Genomic DNA, 13,801 nt, shown 5'->3' on the forward strand with positions numbered 1-13,801 from the left:
ATGAAATTTATTTTATTTTTTAAATTATTTTATTATAATCATTCATATTCTATTCTCACTTAAGCATAATATTTGTTTATGAATAATATAAATATCAATAACTGTTATGATACTTGTTACTCTTTACAATAATTTTTTATATAATATCTTATACTTATAATACATACAAATTATAAGTAGAGTTGTCTTTATTCAGTATGACTTTTTATTTAATAATTTTTAATTAAAGTTGAGTCTTTTTACCAGATTACCTTTTTGTTATAAGTTTTTATTTTGATGGTTGTATTTATTAAACTCACGGTTATATATGTTTAATATTTATGAAGTTTTAGTTTTATTATTTAATATATATTTTCAAATAATTTTATAATATATAATTCTAAATTTAAAATTTAATTTAACTTGTTTTGAAATAGTTGCTTAGTCCTAGTATTAAAAAAAGGTAAATTAACTTATTAAATTAAAATTTCTTTCTATTTTCAATTTCTATTCAAACTTGATCTTCTTCTTCAGCTTAATTATCTCAGCTTATTGGGCCAAATCGAGACGGCGCATTATATAGCACCGGCTGATCGGACATCTCTTCCCGACGCTGTAAATTCCAAACCCCTCCTCCGTTCACGCCTCCAAACTAGCCGTTGTCTTCTCTCTCTATCTCCGGTCAAAGCGATGGCTTCGTATGCTCCGTTACTAGAGAAAACTCGCGTACCTCAACCTTCCATACAAAGATTCGCAGTAATTTCCGTCTTCTCTAAGTTACGATCTGCTCCGGAACGATTAGGATCAGAATCCGAAGCTGGAAGACAAGCTATCTCCTTCTGCCTCACTTCCGAATCTATCACTGTCGTTGATCAATCCGTTCGTGAGCTATGTCGATTAGTATCAGACTCCGTTTTAAACCTCTCTCGTGGTTTGCTGGAAATTCAATCAGCTCTCGAAGGATGCGATACGAAATTGGTTTCGCTGTTCGTGAAGGGGTTAGGGTTTTTGATTCGTATTGGTTATGAACAGAAGGATGGGAATTGGACGTTTAGTTCTGCGGAGAATCATCCTTTTGTTAGGGTATGTGATTTTCATGGATTCGTTCGTAGTGTTCTATGTAAATTGTTGTAATTAAGCTACTCTTTGATTGCAGATTCTTTCTAGCCGAGCGGAGACACAGACAGAGCTTCTTCATCAAGTATCACTCTTTGTGATGCATAACCGGCGATTAGGAATGGTGGGAGTATGTGAATTCTTGGAGCCGTTCTTGAATTTCACAGTACTGCGGATTCCACTTCCACTTGCAGATTCGTCGTCGTCGTTGTTTGCGAGGGAATTGATTTCATCGATGGCTTCTCTTTGTTGCTCATCCGGCCAAGAAGCACTGCCGATATTCAGATTGCTTATGCGTTGCCTAAAATATATACCAGGGAAAAATCTGGAAGTAAGTATGCATGAATTAGCAGCCAATGCAAATAATGGGGTGCAGTATTAGGATCCAATTCTAAATTTCTGATACTTTTCAGGACAATAGGAATTTCAGCTGCATTGTCAAGACTCTAGCGGATTCTTATACTCTGGTTGTGAGAGACTTGGTTGGAACTAGATTGGTATGTACTAATTTCATCATTCATTCATCTTAAAATTTGTGCTCATTGTCCGATATTCATTCATTTATCTATACTACCAGGAAGTAACAGAAGTTCATCTTCTCGGTGTGCAACTGGTAGATAGTGTACTTCTTCTTTGCTCTTCTCCTCATGTCCAAACAACCGAACAAGAGTCTGTTATCGAATCTTTGAAACACTTGTTGGCTGTTCAGAAAGACGTTGGATTACCATATTCACCTGATTTATCTTTGGTGGTTCTCTCGCTCGTTTTCATGCTTGCCAAATCCAATGTTGAGCATGAACAACTCTCTATTTTGAAGTTCCTGCTTTTTCTGCTCAAATGGAAAACTGAAAATGGTATATTGTAGATCCATCTTTCTTTTCATTACCCTCTTACTCGATTTGCTGTCTGATAGCGTAGTAGCTGATTTACTCCTTTCAACCTGTTGTCCTCATCCTTTTTTCTATATGTGTATTTTTTTGGACTAAGAATTTGATTGTTTGCAATCCTTTTGTAGAAAACTTGTCGGTGAAAGATGCAGCCTGTTCAAGTGTGGAGTCTCTATTACTGTTCCCTATCGTAGCACTGATGTCTTCTCCTTCTAAATCAGTCAAAGTAGCAGCAAGTAAGGTTCTTTCCATCGTAGAAAATGTCTTGGTAACAATGTCAAATTCACCAAAGATTGAGCTCCACACAAGTAAGGGAGATTCACCACTCAGCAGGGTTGGCTCTGTCGTGTTTAGGGTCATGCAGCAACTCTGGCATCAGGTTTAGTTCTTGTGGAGAAACCTGCTATTTTCTTTCAGAATCTGTATATAATGAATTACATAGATCCGCTTATGGGTTAGGTTATTTCATAACTCCTCTGAGGGTTGGAGATAAACATGTTTATTTTAATTTATGTCCATAACGCCATATCAAAGTATTACACAAAAGAAACTCAGAATCAAATTTCTCACTAGTCTTTGAATGTTCTTTTCTTCTTCTTTCAGAATGATTACGCACCTTCTACGTCCTCCTTCCTCAGAGTGGCTTACATCAATGGAAGTGAAAAACAGGAAACTTGTTCTGGACCAGTGACTTGGAATTCACTACTTAGGGAACACACTGAACGGTTTTGGGATCGAAAAAAGTTATCTGCATCGTTTTGTCTTTCGCAAGAGATACCTATTTTACTTGGTGCTGTTGCTGGTGTCATGGTGATGCATCCGTCCCTAGGAGCTGATGGTATTGATTCTTTGAATATTATTGGTGGCATTGATCCTAAGATGAGTGTCCCGCTGTTGCTAGCTGTTCTATATTACAGCAACTTGTTGTCTCGAACACACGTCCCTTGTCAGAGTCTATTGGTGAGCTACTCTCATTCATTTTATGTATCTTCAAATCCAAGTGCTGGTCTCTTCTATTAATCTCTCCTTCAGTCTAGTTCCCAATTTATTTCTTTGATGTGCAGTCCAAACTTCTGGGGTTACTCCCGTCATTAGCTGCACAACAGGTGATGATTCCACTTGTAGTTCAGACTATTACTCCAATGCTACGCAAGGATGCGAAAGGGTCAGTACACCTTTTTCTGATCATTTCTTGTGTATCATATTTTTCTAATCGTGTTTGTAATAGTTGATTCTGGGTTGAAACCCTTACTGGGGGCTTGCACTCGATTTTCACCTTTTCTATGTGGTAAACGGGTAGTCTTTGCAAACAGCTATAAGTGGTTCCATTAACTTCTCTGATACTGGGCTTATAATATATGATATTAGGTTGATTTGTAAGCCAAAAGATTAGTCTGTGATGTTTCATGCTTTAACCTACATTTACCAAACTTGTTGAATTGGGTTTTTGGGCTCTACATTGTTTCCGTTTCTGACTGTCATAAAATGGAGTCGACATGAGTAGCTCTGATGATGGTTTATTATAGTCTGTTGTATGCTACAGCCGTTAGATTACTTTGCCAGACCTGGGTTGTCAATGACCGTGCCTTTTCGAGTCTGCAAGTAAGCTCTTCTTACCAATCTGAAATTTTTTTCGAGATTGATAAAGTCAGCTTGCTATGCTTACTTATATGTACTTCTATGGTACCAATTATTTTAAATATTCAGGAGGTGTTGCGCCCAAAAGGATTCATAGACTTTATTTCAGAGAGACATATCTGCATTAGCATGGCTGCTTCCATTTACGATGTATGCAAGAGACATCCTGATAGGGGAGTAGACCTAATCTTGTCCGTTCAGGTATAGTTTCTCAAGTGACGTTTGCTGTTGCTGCTTTGGCTGTATATTGTAAATTTTGGAGTGCCTTCAATATTTTCAACTGGATTCCTACTTTGATAGGCCTGTATAGAAAGCCAAGACTGTCAAGTTCGAGCACTTGGTTTTCAGAGTCTTTCCCATCTCTGTGAAGCCGATGTCATTGGTACTATCTTAATACTTATTTGTGTGAGTTAATTCCTTTCTATTTACTCATGTTTTATCGTAACTTTTGCTTTGTTTATCCAGATTTCTATACTGCATGGGGTGTCATTAAGAAACATGCTCAAAACATCAAACTGGATCCTCTCCTTGCTTATAGGTTAGCAGAGCTAACATCCCAAATCATATTTATAGGCACAATTGAGGTGTCTAAATTGGTGCATGGATCTTTTAGCCACTGCTGTTTGAGGTGTCTGAAAAAATATTTGATGTATAACTAGCATTGCTTTGGTGAATATGTTGCAGTGTATGCCTTCTTCTAAAGTGGGGTGCAATGGATGCCGAAGCATATCCGGAAGATGCAGAAAACGTTTTGAACATTTTGTGGGAAATTGGGAGCTCTATGCAGATGCCTCTTGATTCCCTATGGACAAAGGCACGAGTCTCTGCCATAGTGGCCCTGGGTCAATATGAGGTAAGTATTGGATTTCAGTCTCTTGTACGTCTTCTTTTGGTATGTTCCAGACCATCTTTGGCTCTAAACTATTAATATAACATTTTTATCTAATCATGATCCATTTTTTTCAGGTATCATTTATGGAAAAAAAAATTTCTGACTTCAACAATAATTGTGCATATATGTTTTTCTCGGAGACAAATGGGAAAATTTTGAATGCTTTAGAAGACCTTTCAATCAAGATCATGATTCATGAGCACAGGTATAGAGCTTGTAATGTAAGAAACTTTTCCTGGTTTAGAATCTCATCATTATCATATTAAAATTACTTCTCTTTCTGACCTAACAGCGTCCGGCGTAGATATGTAAGACAGAAAAAACTTCCTGGTAATAAGATTGAAAAGTTGCTGGATGTGATACCTCAGGTCATCTTCCCTGCAGGTGTAGTTTGATTTTCAGCTAAAATAGTCCTTAAAGTGTTAACACAATTAGTGAAAAATGCAAGTGAATCTGTTGGAATAGATAAATAAAACCTTGAGATGAGAATTTTTACTTGTGCTTTCTTTTATGCCTAATAACTAACTTAACTTAATAATTTTCAGTTCTTGCTGTGCTTTGAAACTTGTGATACAGTTGCATTATGAAATACTCAGTTCTATGCGTTATGTATACCTTTTCGCTAAATATTCAAATAATCAGTTATGTAATATTCTTTGTACTTCACATAAACTAAGTGCAGCACCATCTGATTCACAGGGAAAGAAATGAAGACTGGTGAACTACCTGGTGCGGCATTATTATGTCTATCTTATAACCCTAGAGATGTGAAGTTTGGGTCATCAAAAGTAAATATTGTAAATTTAACTTTCTGCTAGGAGATTTTCTATACCTCTGCATACTGACGTTCATATTGTTGATCGCAGAGCTTTCGTGATGTTCATGGTCAATACGAGGAGGCATTTAGAGTAGTAGTCAAATCTCTCCAGCTCTCAAGAAATATTTCCCTTGCTCTTATTTCTTTGCAATCACTGAAAGCTTTTATGGGGCGTTGGATGAGAGCTAATATATTGTCCATTGATGCAACGACTAAAGAATTACCATTGGATAAAACCTCTAATGCTGCAAACAAAATCATGAAGGTTTGAGATAGTTTTTTTTCTGTTGCAGCTTAATTCGAATGCTTCATTCTAAGTGTTCAAACATTAATTGGGATTATGTTGTGCTTTTAATGAAGAGTTTGGTACATATGGCCGAAGAAGCTCTTCCGAGGTGTGCAGAAAACATAGCACTGGCGCTGGGGGCACTATGTGCAGTAAGATTTCATAGAAATGTGTTTCCATATCTGTAGTGGTCAACTGTCTCAATACGTATTTTAATCTGTTTGTTGTTTCAGGCTTTGCCAGCTGCTGCTCATAATATTAAAGCGACTGCATCAAAATTTCTGTTGAGTTGGTTGTTGGAGCATGAGCATGAACACCGTCAGTGGACGGCTGCTATTTCTCTTGGATTGATTTCGTCGTCCCTACACGTGACTGACCACAAGCAGAAATTTCAGAATATATCTGGGCTTCTTGAGGTACTTCCTATACCTATGAGTTGCGGGAAAAATTTATAGTGCTAACTCTTTTGTGAAAACGCATACTTTGTCGTAAATTTGCATGCACAATCAGTCTTGGTCTTTCTCACTCCTTACATGATTCATTTCCACTTAAAAATATTTCTCATGTCTTTCAGGGTTTGTGTAGCAGTAAAAGCACTCTTGTAAAAGGAGCCTGTGGCGTTGGATTGGGTTTTTCATGCCAAGATCTGCTCACTCGGACTGAAGCCTCTGCGAGCTCTGATATGGACAGGGACTCCTACTGGAACCAAGAAGAACGGCTCCTAGGGAGGATACTGAGGTTGCTATCTTCAATGTTTCATTGTTTCCTGCACACTCCGTGTGATATCCTAGAAAGCTTGTCTGCACTGTTCCCACCTGGAAAGGAAGACAACGTTATAGGTTTACCTCAGCTGTTGGATGAGAGTTCTGATGATTTTGATGATGATACATGGGGTATAGCTGGACTCATTATAGGTTTGGGGATGTCAGTTGGTGCAGTATATAGAGCTGGGAAGAAAGACGCTGTTGTAAAGATTAAAAACCTGATAGTATCATGGATCCCATATGCAGATTCTCTTAAGCAAACTCCGGTTTCTAATAGTAAGGTATCAGTGAGACTGTTTTCAGTTGGTTCCTGCCTTGCACTCCCAATTGTGATCACTTTCTGCCAAAAAGTAGAACTGTTTGATGCACATGAGGTAGATCATCTAATCGGTTGTTTCAAGGACCTTATTTCCGAGTTGGTTATTGTTAGAAAGTCTGGTGCTTTACGTAAGAGGTTGTTGATGGCATCCTGTATTGGGGCGGGAGACCTCCTTGGTTCTGTTTTAAATGAAGGTATCCACCCTGTTAAGATTGAGTCTGTTAAAGGGTTACTAGAACTGTTCAAGAAATGTTACTCTGGACTTTACCCACCGATTGCTCACTTTGGAGGCATGCTCGGAGTTGTTAATGTTTTAGGAGCAGGTGCTGGGAATTTGGTGTATTCCCATCCTCTACCCCGTGCTCCTCCAGCCAGTTCAGATGAAAACGTTAGTTCTTTGGTCTATCTTTGTCAAGATCATTACTGATTTATTCCCATTTAGATAAATGTGTTTGGGTTCCTAACATTCATTTATTTTGTTACAGGAAATCTCTTACGTGTCAGGTCCTTTGCTTTCAAACGCATATTTTACTCAGCAGTTGACGCCAGTTGTGCAAGAAATATTTCTTATCGCACAAAATACCAAGGATCGCCAGCTCCAACATTATGCTGCATGGTCAATCTCAGTTCTTAGAAATTACATGCGGTCCGAGGAAGCATCAAGTCTCAGCAATGAAAACCAATCTGATGCCTCTCTTCGTAATTCCATCTCTCACAATGTTCCTGAACATACCATGGTCATGAAACTTTCTCAAGGCCTGACAAATCCAAGATTTCCTTTGGTATGTCTGCATAAACTTAAAGGCTTTCTTAATTCTTATAGGTGGAACAAAAAAAAACTTGAAATTGTTTCATTATATTGCTGCTATAGTAAAGTATAAGGTGATTAGTTTGGAAATAGACCACAATCTGTTCTCATACTTATTGATCTTTGTTGAATTTTAGGCGGGTAGCCCTCTGAATATTGGCACACTGGAAAGTGCTTTGCGGTGTTTGTCTCATGCTCCAAGATTGCCAAACTTGGACTGGGGAGCAACAATAAGACGATTAATGAAACAAGACACTCAGACTGATGCATCGCAATCAGGCAATGTTCCCAAGGAAAGAACTCTTAGGGAAGAGTGTTTCAAGTTTTCATTAGCCCACGCAAGAGAATTTGATGAACTTCTAGCTTTTCTAGATGAGTTGTCTGAGCTAGCCAGATTCAAGGCGGTAGAGCAAAGTCTCCAGTCATGCCTGCTCTGTCATCTAGGGTATTTAATGAGAGTATTCTCAGGTTCAAGAATGAATAAATTATTTGACGATGTCTCTTGCTTTGTAATCTCGCTATCTTCAGACCAAGCATATAGCTGTGAACAGAAGAGCTCATTGAGGGTCTCTTGTTGGAAGGGTCTGAGTCAGTGTCTTGAAGAAACTTCGCTTGATTCTTCAGAATACATCACAAAGATTGAAAAATGCATAGAGTTGGTTTTTGCTGTCTTACCGGTAGCATCACAATCTCCTATAGCAGATCAGATGGGTTCGGTGAAAGAGTGGTCAGAGGCAGTTAGATGTCTGCAGAAGTCGCGTCTGGATTGGTTATACAAATTCCTGCAGGTATGCAATATCTGCATCATGCATCTTTTGTTTGCCAATTTGTAAGCTACGTACCACTTTGTGGACAGCTCGTCGTTTAATAGAGATTTGTTTTTTCATATGCAGGTTTCAAATCTTGAACCTGGAAACGGAAAGACAGACTTCCAAGGTGATCTAAAGAAGATCCAGGCAAAAGCCAAGCTAGCAAAACTTGGCTCAATTCCATTTTCCGAGTTAGGAAAACTGAAGGCTATTATATTAAATTGTGAACAGTCAGGTCAGTTAATTACTACTATCCTCAATTGCTATATGTAAGCTAGGTACAATCAAAGATCATGTTACAATCAAAATTTTCGTATTTGTTAGGTATTTGGGACGTGTTGATTGAGATAGTAGCGGCTCTGCATTACGCCGAAGGAGGAATCAAAAGACAGTGGCTCGTTGATGCAGTTGAAATCAGCTGCGTTTCTAGCTATCCTTCCACTGTAAGCCTCAAAGTCAATGTCAATAACTCATTCATGAGAATCTTTCTTCTATGTTGAAATCTGCTTTTATCCTTTTACAGGCAATTCTCTTTGTTGGCCTTCTCTCTAGCATCTGCTGCGAATACATGCCGTTTCTCACTTTAGACCGCTCCACGGTGTTGAGCGATATGTCTGTTACCATAAATTCTCTCCTGTCTGATCCCATCTATGAAGTGGTCGCAGAGCCTTTCATCTCGTTTCTATGGACTTCATTGGAACGTATTTACAATTTTGCAACTGACACAGACGCCAATGTAGGGCTAAGCTCACAGCAGATTGAGGGAAGCGAAAGAGAAAAAGCACCAATGATTATGAAAGTAATGCATTACATTTGTGTAGCCTTCAGAGATCACTTGCCTCTTGAGAAACAGCTTAGACTTGCTTCTATGGACATTGCTTGATTCCTTGTAAACTATTGTATATACTAAATACTTTTTTTTTTTACTCTTGGGATATTTTGGTGATTAATGGAATTTTCGATTCCCACATCGTTGTAATTCGATATATATTTAGTAGTGCGAATAGTAAAAGACATTTTCACGTTTTTATATAATGGAATTTTCGTGTAATGATTATGAGCTTCTTCTTGCTTTCTTCGGTATATAACGAATATGAGCCTTTCTTTCTGTCTTTGGTACGTAACGAGCTAGTGCTTTATTTTTGTGTTTTTAATTACATATTTACGTTATATTTTTCTGATGCCTTTTGCATTTATCTATATATAAATTTTCCTTTTAAATAATAATATAACCTTTTTATTTTGACATAGCTTGTTATAATATTTTTAAGTCATCCAATCATACACTTTATGCATATTATCATTCTTGAAAATACCTTCTCTCTTTAAATAGATTCCATCTTCTCTAGCTCTCCAATCCCACAGATTTCCTTCATCAAACCAATTGAATTGCTTAAATGCTGTAAAATTCTGATAGTGTTTATAATTTGGTCCTTGTTTCAAAATACACATGTATCAAGTTGTACCCCAATTGTCAGCCATAAAACCAATTTTACAATCCTGTCCAACTGGTATTATTTTTGGACCTATTACATCATCTTTAGAATAACATCTTATCCATAAGAGTTTTTTGAATTCGAGTTCGTTCCCGATTCTGAACATGCCGCGGGATACATGGTCAAGCATGTAAATGCAAAAAACAATTATAAAAACTGAAAGGTTTTTCATAATTTTTTTTTTCTGGGTAGATGTTTGTTTTTGTTAGTTTTTTGTTTTCTTTCTGGTACTATACACACACACCCACATATGTATTAATAATGTTAGCACAAGATATCTTTCAGTATTAGTTCTAAGTTATAACAAATATGTATCTTACATGTGAAGATATCTTATAATAATCATATTAGGTATGGTATACATAAATCATTAGAATTGAATTTTGAAGAAAAAGGATAAAATAAAGTTTTATGGGTAGATGTTTGTTTTTGTTAGTTTGTTATTTTTTTTTTGGTTTTTGGTACTATATATATACACACACACCCACATTTGCATTAATATTGTTAGCACAAGATATCCTTCAGTATTAGTTCTAAGTTATAATAAATATGTATCTTACATGTGAAGATATCTTATAATACACATATTAGGTATGGTATACATAAATCATTAGAATTGAATTTTGAAGAAAAAGGATAAAATCAAGTAGCATTTTTGGAAGATCAATTATAACTCTATATATATATATATATATATATTATTTAGTTTAGATAGTTATAAATTCCGATAGATATTATGAATTCAAATAAATTTATCATCTAATTTATAACATAACTAAAATATTAGTTTTGAAACATAATTTACTAAATTTTAAATTTTGATTCAAAAGATATAAAAAGTCAAACTTATGAAGTTTCAACAGTCCCCAATTATACCCAATCTGTTATTTATAAAATGTGAATATATTTCTATCTTATTATATAAAACTTAGTTTTAAAGTTACTCATTAACAAGATCGTGACATTTGTCAGTTACGTTGTATCGATAAGATATTGACAAGTGTCAATTCTAAATTAACTTAAATATTTGAAAATTATAAAATGTAAAAAATCTAAACCTATGATGAAAAACGAAATCTATACATAAGTAACAACAAATAATTATTTATATATACAAAAAGTTAAAATTAATTTCCAAAAACAAAAAACCAAAACTAATTTCTAACTATTAACCTAATTTTACTGGACCTTTTTTGTATTTCTTTAATAAATTATATAAAGCTTGGTTTCTAAGTTAACTGTTAACATGATTGCAACTAGTGTCAAATCTATCAACAAGATTTTGACATGTGTCAAAAATTTAGAAAAGGAAAACATTTTTATTATGTAAATTGTAAGATTTGATCTTCAAAGTTAGTCGTTAGTGTGATCATGATTCATGACATATAAATTTTTCGCTAAGATTTTGACACTTGTCGAGAAAATTTTAGAAAAAAAACACTAACAAGAAAATTTTAGAAAAGAAAAACTAATAATTTTCTATTGTAAAGTTTGGTTTTCAAAATTATTTGTGTAAAGTTATAAAAGATGTTGACACATGTCAATTTATCGAGATGAGATTACGAAACCTGTCAAAAATAAATATTTTATTTTTATATTATATATCTTTAAAATATTTTGTATGAGATTACAACACATAAAAGATTCTAACATGTGACATGAATTAATTTAGTATATTCTATTGTTTTCAATTTTAAATTTGTGATGATGTAGATTAAGATTTTATTTGTTTTATTTGAATTTCCTTTCCAGTTAAGGATATGAACAATCAATATTTGTTTTTTTTTTTTTTTTGTCAACCAAACATTAAATTAAAAGATAATTCCAAGGTTGGTTGCCCAAACCGGAGGGTAAGAGTTTACAAAAGAAATTTCAGAAACTAAAGATCTCAAAGAACGAGCAAGACAATCTGCCCTCACATTTGATGTACGCGGGATCCTGGTAAGAGTGAAGGAGAAGGAGGATGATCTGAGCAAACTGAAATAGTCCAGCAGATTGGAAAAGGCGGACCATTCGTCAAAGGATTGCACCATCACAACTAGCTTTACACAGTCCATCTCATAATTTTGACAGTTAAAACCAGCTACCAAGAGAGACTCCATAGCCCATATCAAAGCTTGTAACTTCTCCATGCAAGGTGTGATTCGGTCGATGCAGAAGAAGTTGCATTGGTCGACACGAGACATGTGTCGGTCGATACCAATTCACAGTCGATGACTATTATGTGTGTTTTATGGTTTGGTTGATTGTAACTTGTTTGTGATTGTTGTTTATACTTTTAGATTTTATTGCTTGTGTGTATAACCCAGTAAATGGGAGGACTTTCTTGATCCCGAAAATCTTGTACTCAGAGTCGCGGATAAAGTCGCGGCTCATTCTCTACAAGAGGAAGAGAGTTTCATCAACGCTATCAAGCTCTTTTCGTGCAAAAATAGCAATTGAAGTGGACTCCACTACCAGAGATTAATTACTAAACTAACTTATAAAATGTGATGATTAAATGAATTATCTTTTACCTAAAATACCCTTTTTGCTTTGTTAGAAAAAAATAAAGTCAAATTTACCCTTCCAGAATTTAAAAAAAAAAAATCAAAATATTTTCAAAAGTCTGCCGAAGTAGTTGTGACAGATTTATTTGTGTACGACAGATTTAGTTTTGTACAACCAATTTATTTTTGCATGACAGATTTTTTATGACAGACCTATTTTGGACGACATAATTTTTGAACTACAGTTATGACAGATTTATTTTCACGATATACTTATTTATAAAGACACCACAGACTTTCATAATATATGACAAATTTGATATAATGTCTGACAGATTTATTTTTTACGGTTATTTCAGATTTATTTTCTCGATTAAAAATTTGTCGTAACATGATAGATTTTTTTACAGAAAAATAATTACTAGGTTGATCTGTAGTGATAACAGATCTGCTTTAAGTTACGATAGATTTTTTAATTTAACAAAAAATATGTCGTTTGATAACAGAATTATTAACATTTCTAAAAATTGCTAAAATGACCTATGTGAATATCATATGTTATGGCAGATTTGTTTATGCTATGACAGTTTTTTTTTTGGTTTCAAAATTCTGGTGTTTGATAACATATTTATTAGATGTAAAATGTAAATATAGTGATAACAGATTTGTTTTAAGTTAAATTTTTTCAATCGTATTTTTTTAATTATATTTTTTATAAATCATATTTTTAAAATCATATATTTAAAGCATATTTTATACATTCTAATTTTCCTTAATCATATTAAAAATTAACATCATTTTTAAAACATATTTTCTATATATTATATTTTATAAATCTTATTTTAATGTTTTTTATATACATTACTGTTTAGTTATAATTTCATACATTATATATATTTTTTATAAAACTTATTTAAACTATATAATCATAAACTTCATATTTTAAAAGCATATATTTTTATATAATATTTTTATAAACAATTTTTTGAATATTATTTTTATACATTATATTTTATATCATATTTTATTTTTATAAATTATATTAAAAAATAAACATCATATTTTTTTAATAATTTTCTATTTTTCATTAATCATATTTTTAAATCGAAATTTTAAATACTATATTTTTTGGTTTTCCATTTTTTCAAATAAAAAATTCTGGTTTTTAGTCAATTTACGGAAAAATTGTGTCATTCTAGTAATTGGATAAGATGGAGTATTAATCTAGCAATTAATTGTCAAATTTGTGTCAAACCGGTATATCTTCACTTTTAATAATATTTTTTTTTATGTTGTGAAAAAATTATGATTATTCCAAAAATTTGTATGAAATTTAAACCAGTGGCACATCAACTATTAAAGTTTTACTAATGGCCAGTTAGATCTTATCTTCTTTATAAATGTATGAAAGAATACTTATCTTATAATGGGAGAGTTCATTGTAAAAGTTCCAAAACAAAGATGACGTCGGTGGTGACAATCACTTGCCCCGTTTGTCCAT

The 13,801-nt window shown here is 34.1% G+C and overlaps 1 protein-coding gene and 1 pseudogene across 3 annotated transcripts; one reads left to right on the forward strand and one right to left on the reverse strand.

Annotated features, from left to right (window-relative positions):
• Nucleotides 1-494: 494 nt before the first annotated feature.
• On the forward strand, nucleotides 495-9,283 carry LOC104710609 (protein RST1-like). 3 transcript variants are annotated; one of them, XM_087510011.1, is made up of 24 exons: nucleotides 495-1,062; nucleotides 1,136-1,426; nucleotides 1,509-1,592; nucleotides 1,673-1,949; nucleotides 2,111-2,361; nucleotides 2,586-2,942; nucleotides 3,047-3,147; nucleotides 3,509-3,584; nucleotides 3,690-3,821; nucleotides 3,921-4,002; nucleotides 4,086-4,158; nucleotides 4,305-4,473; nucleotides 4,587-4,717; nucleotides 4,805-4,896; nucleotides 5,212-5,300; nucleotides 5,379-5,594; nucleotides 5,690-5,767; nucleotides 5,849-6,031; nucleotides 6,190-7,086; nucleotides 7,184-7,480; nucleotides 7,644-8,294; nucleotides 8,400-8,550; nucleotides 8,640-8,758; nucleotides 8,839-9,283. In XM_087510011.1, the coding sequence occupies exons 1-24, from the start codon at nucleotides 670-672 to the stop codon at nucleotides 9,196-9,198; spliced, it is 5,550 nt and encodes a 1,849-aa protein (XP_087366137.1). In that variant the 5' UTR covers nucleotides 495-669; the 3' UTR covers nucleotides 9,199-9,283. The 3 variants fall into 3 exon arrangements, with proteins under 3 accessions (XP_087366137.1, XP_087366139.1, XP_087366138.1); XM_087510012.1 differs by having other exon boundaries at nucleotides 546-1,062; nucleotides 3,526-3,584; XM_087510013.1 differs by lacking the exon at nucleotides 4,805-4,896 and having other exon boundaries at nucleotides 544-1,062.
• A 217-nt stretch (nucleotides 9,284-9,500) lies between these two features.
• LOC104783632 (S-protein homolog 17 pseudogene) lies at nucleotides 9,501-10,231 on the reverse strand (annotated as a pseudogene).
• Between the last annotated feature and the right edge of the window lie 3,570 nt (nucleotides 10,232-13,801).

This window comes from Camelina sativa, chromosome 4, assembly GCF_030686135.1.
Source record: "Camelina sativa cultivar CO46 ecotype springtype chromosome 4, ASM3068613v1".
In the NCBI taxonomy this organism is placed as follows: Eukaryota; Viridiplantae; Streptophyta; class Magnoliopsida; order Brassicales; family Brassicaceae; genus Camelina; species Camelina sativa.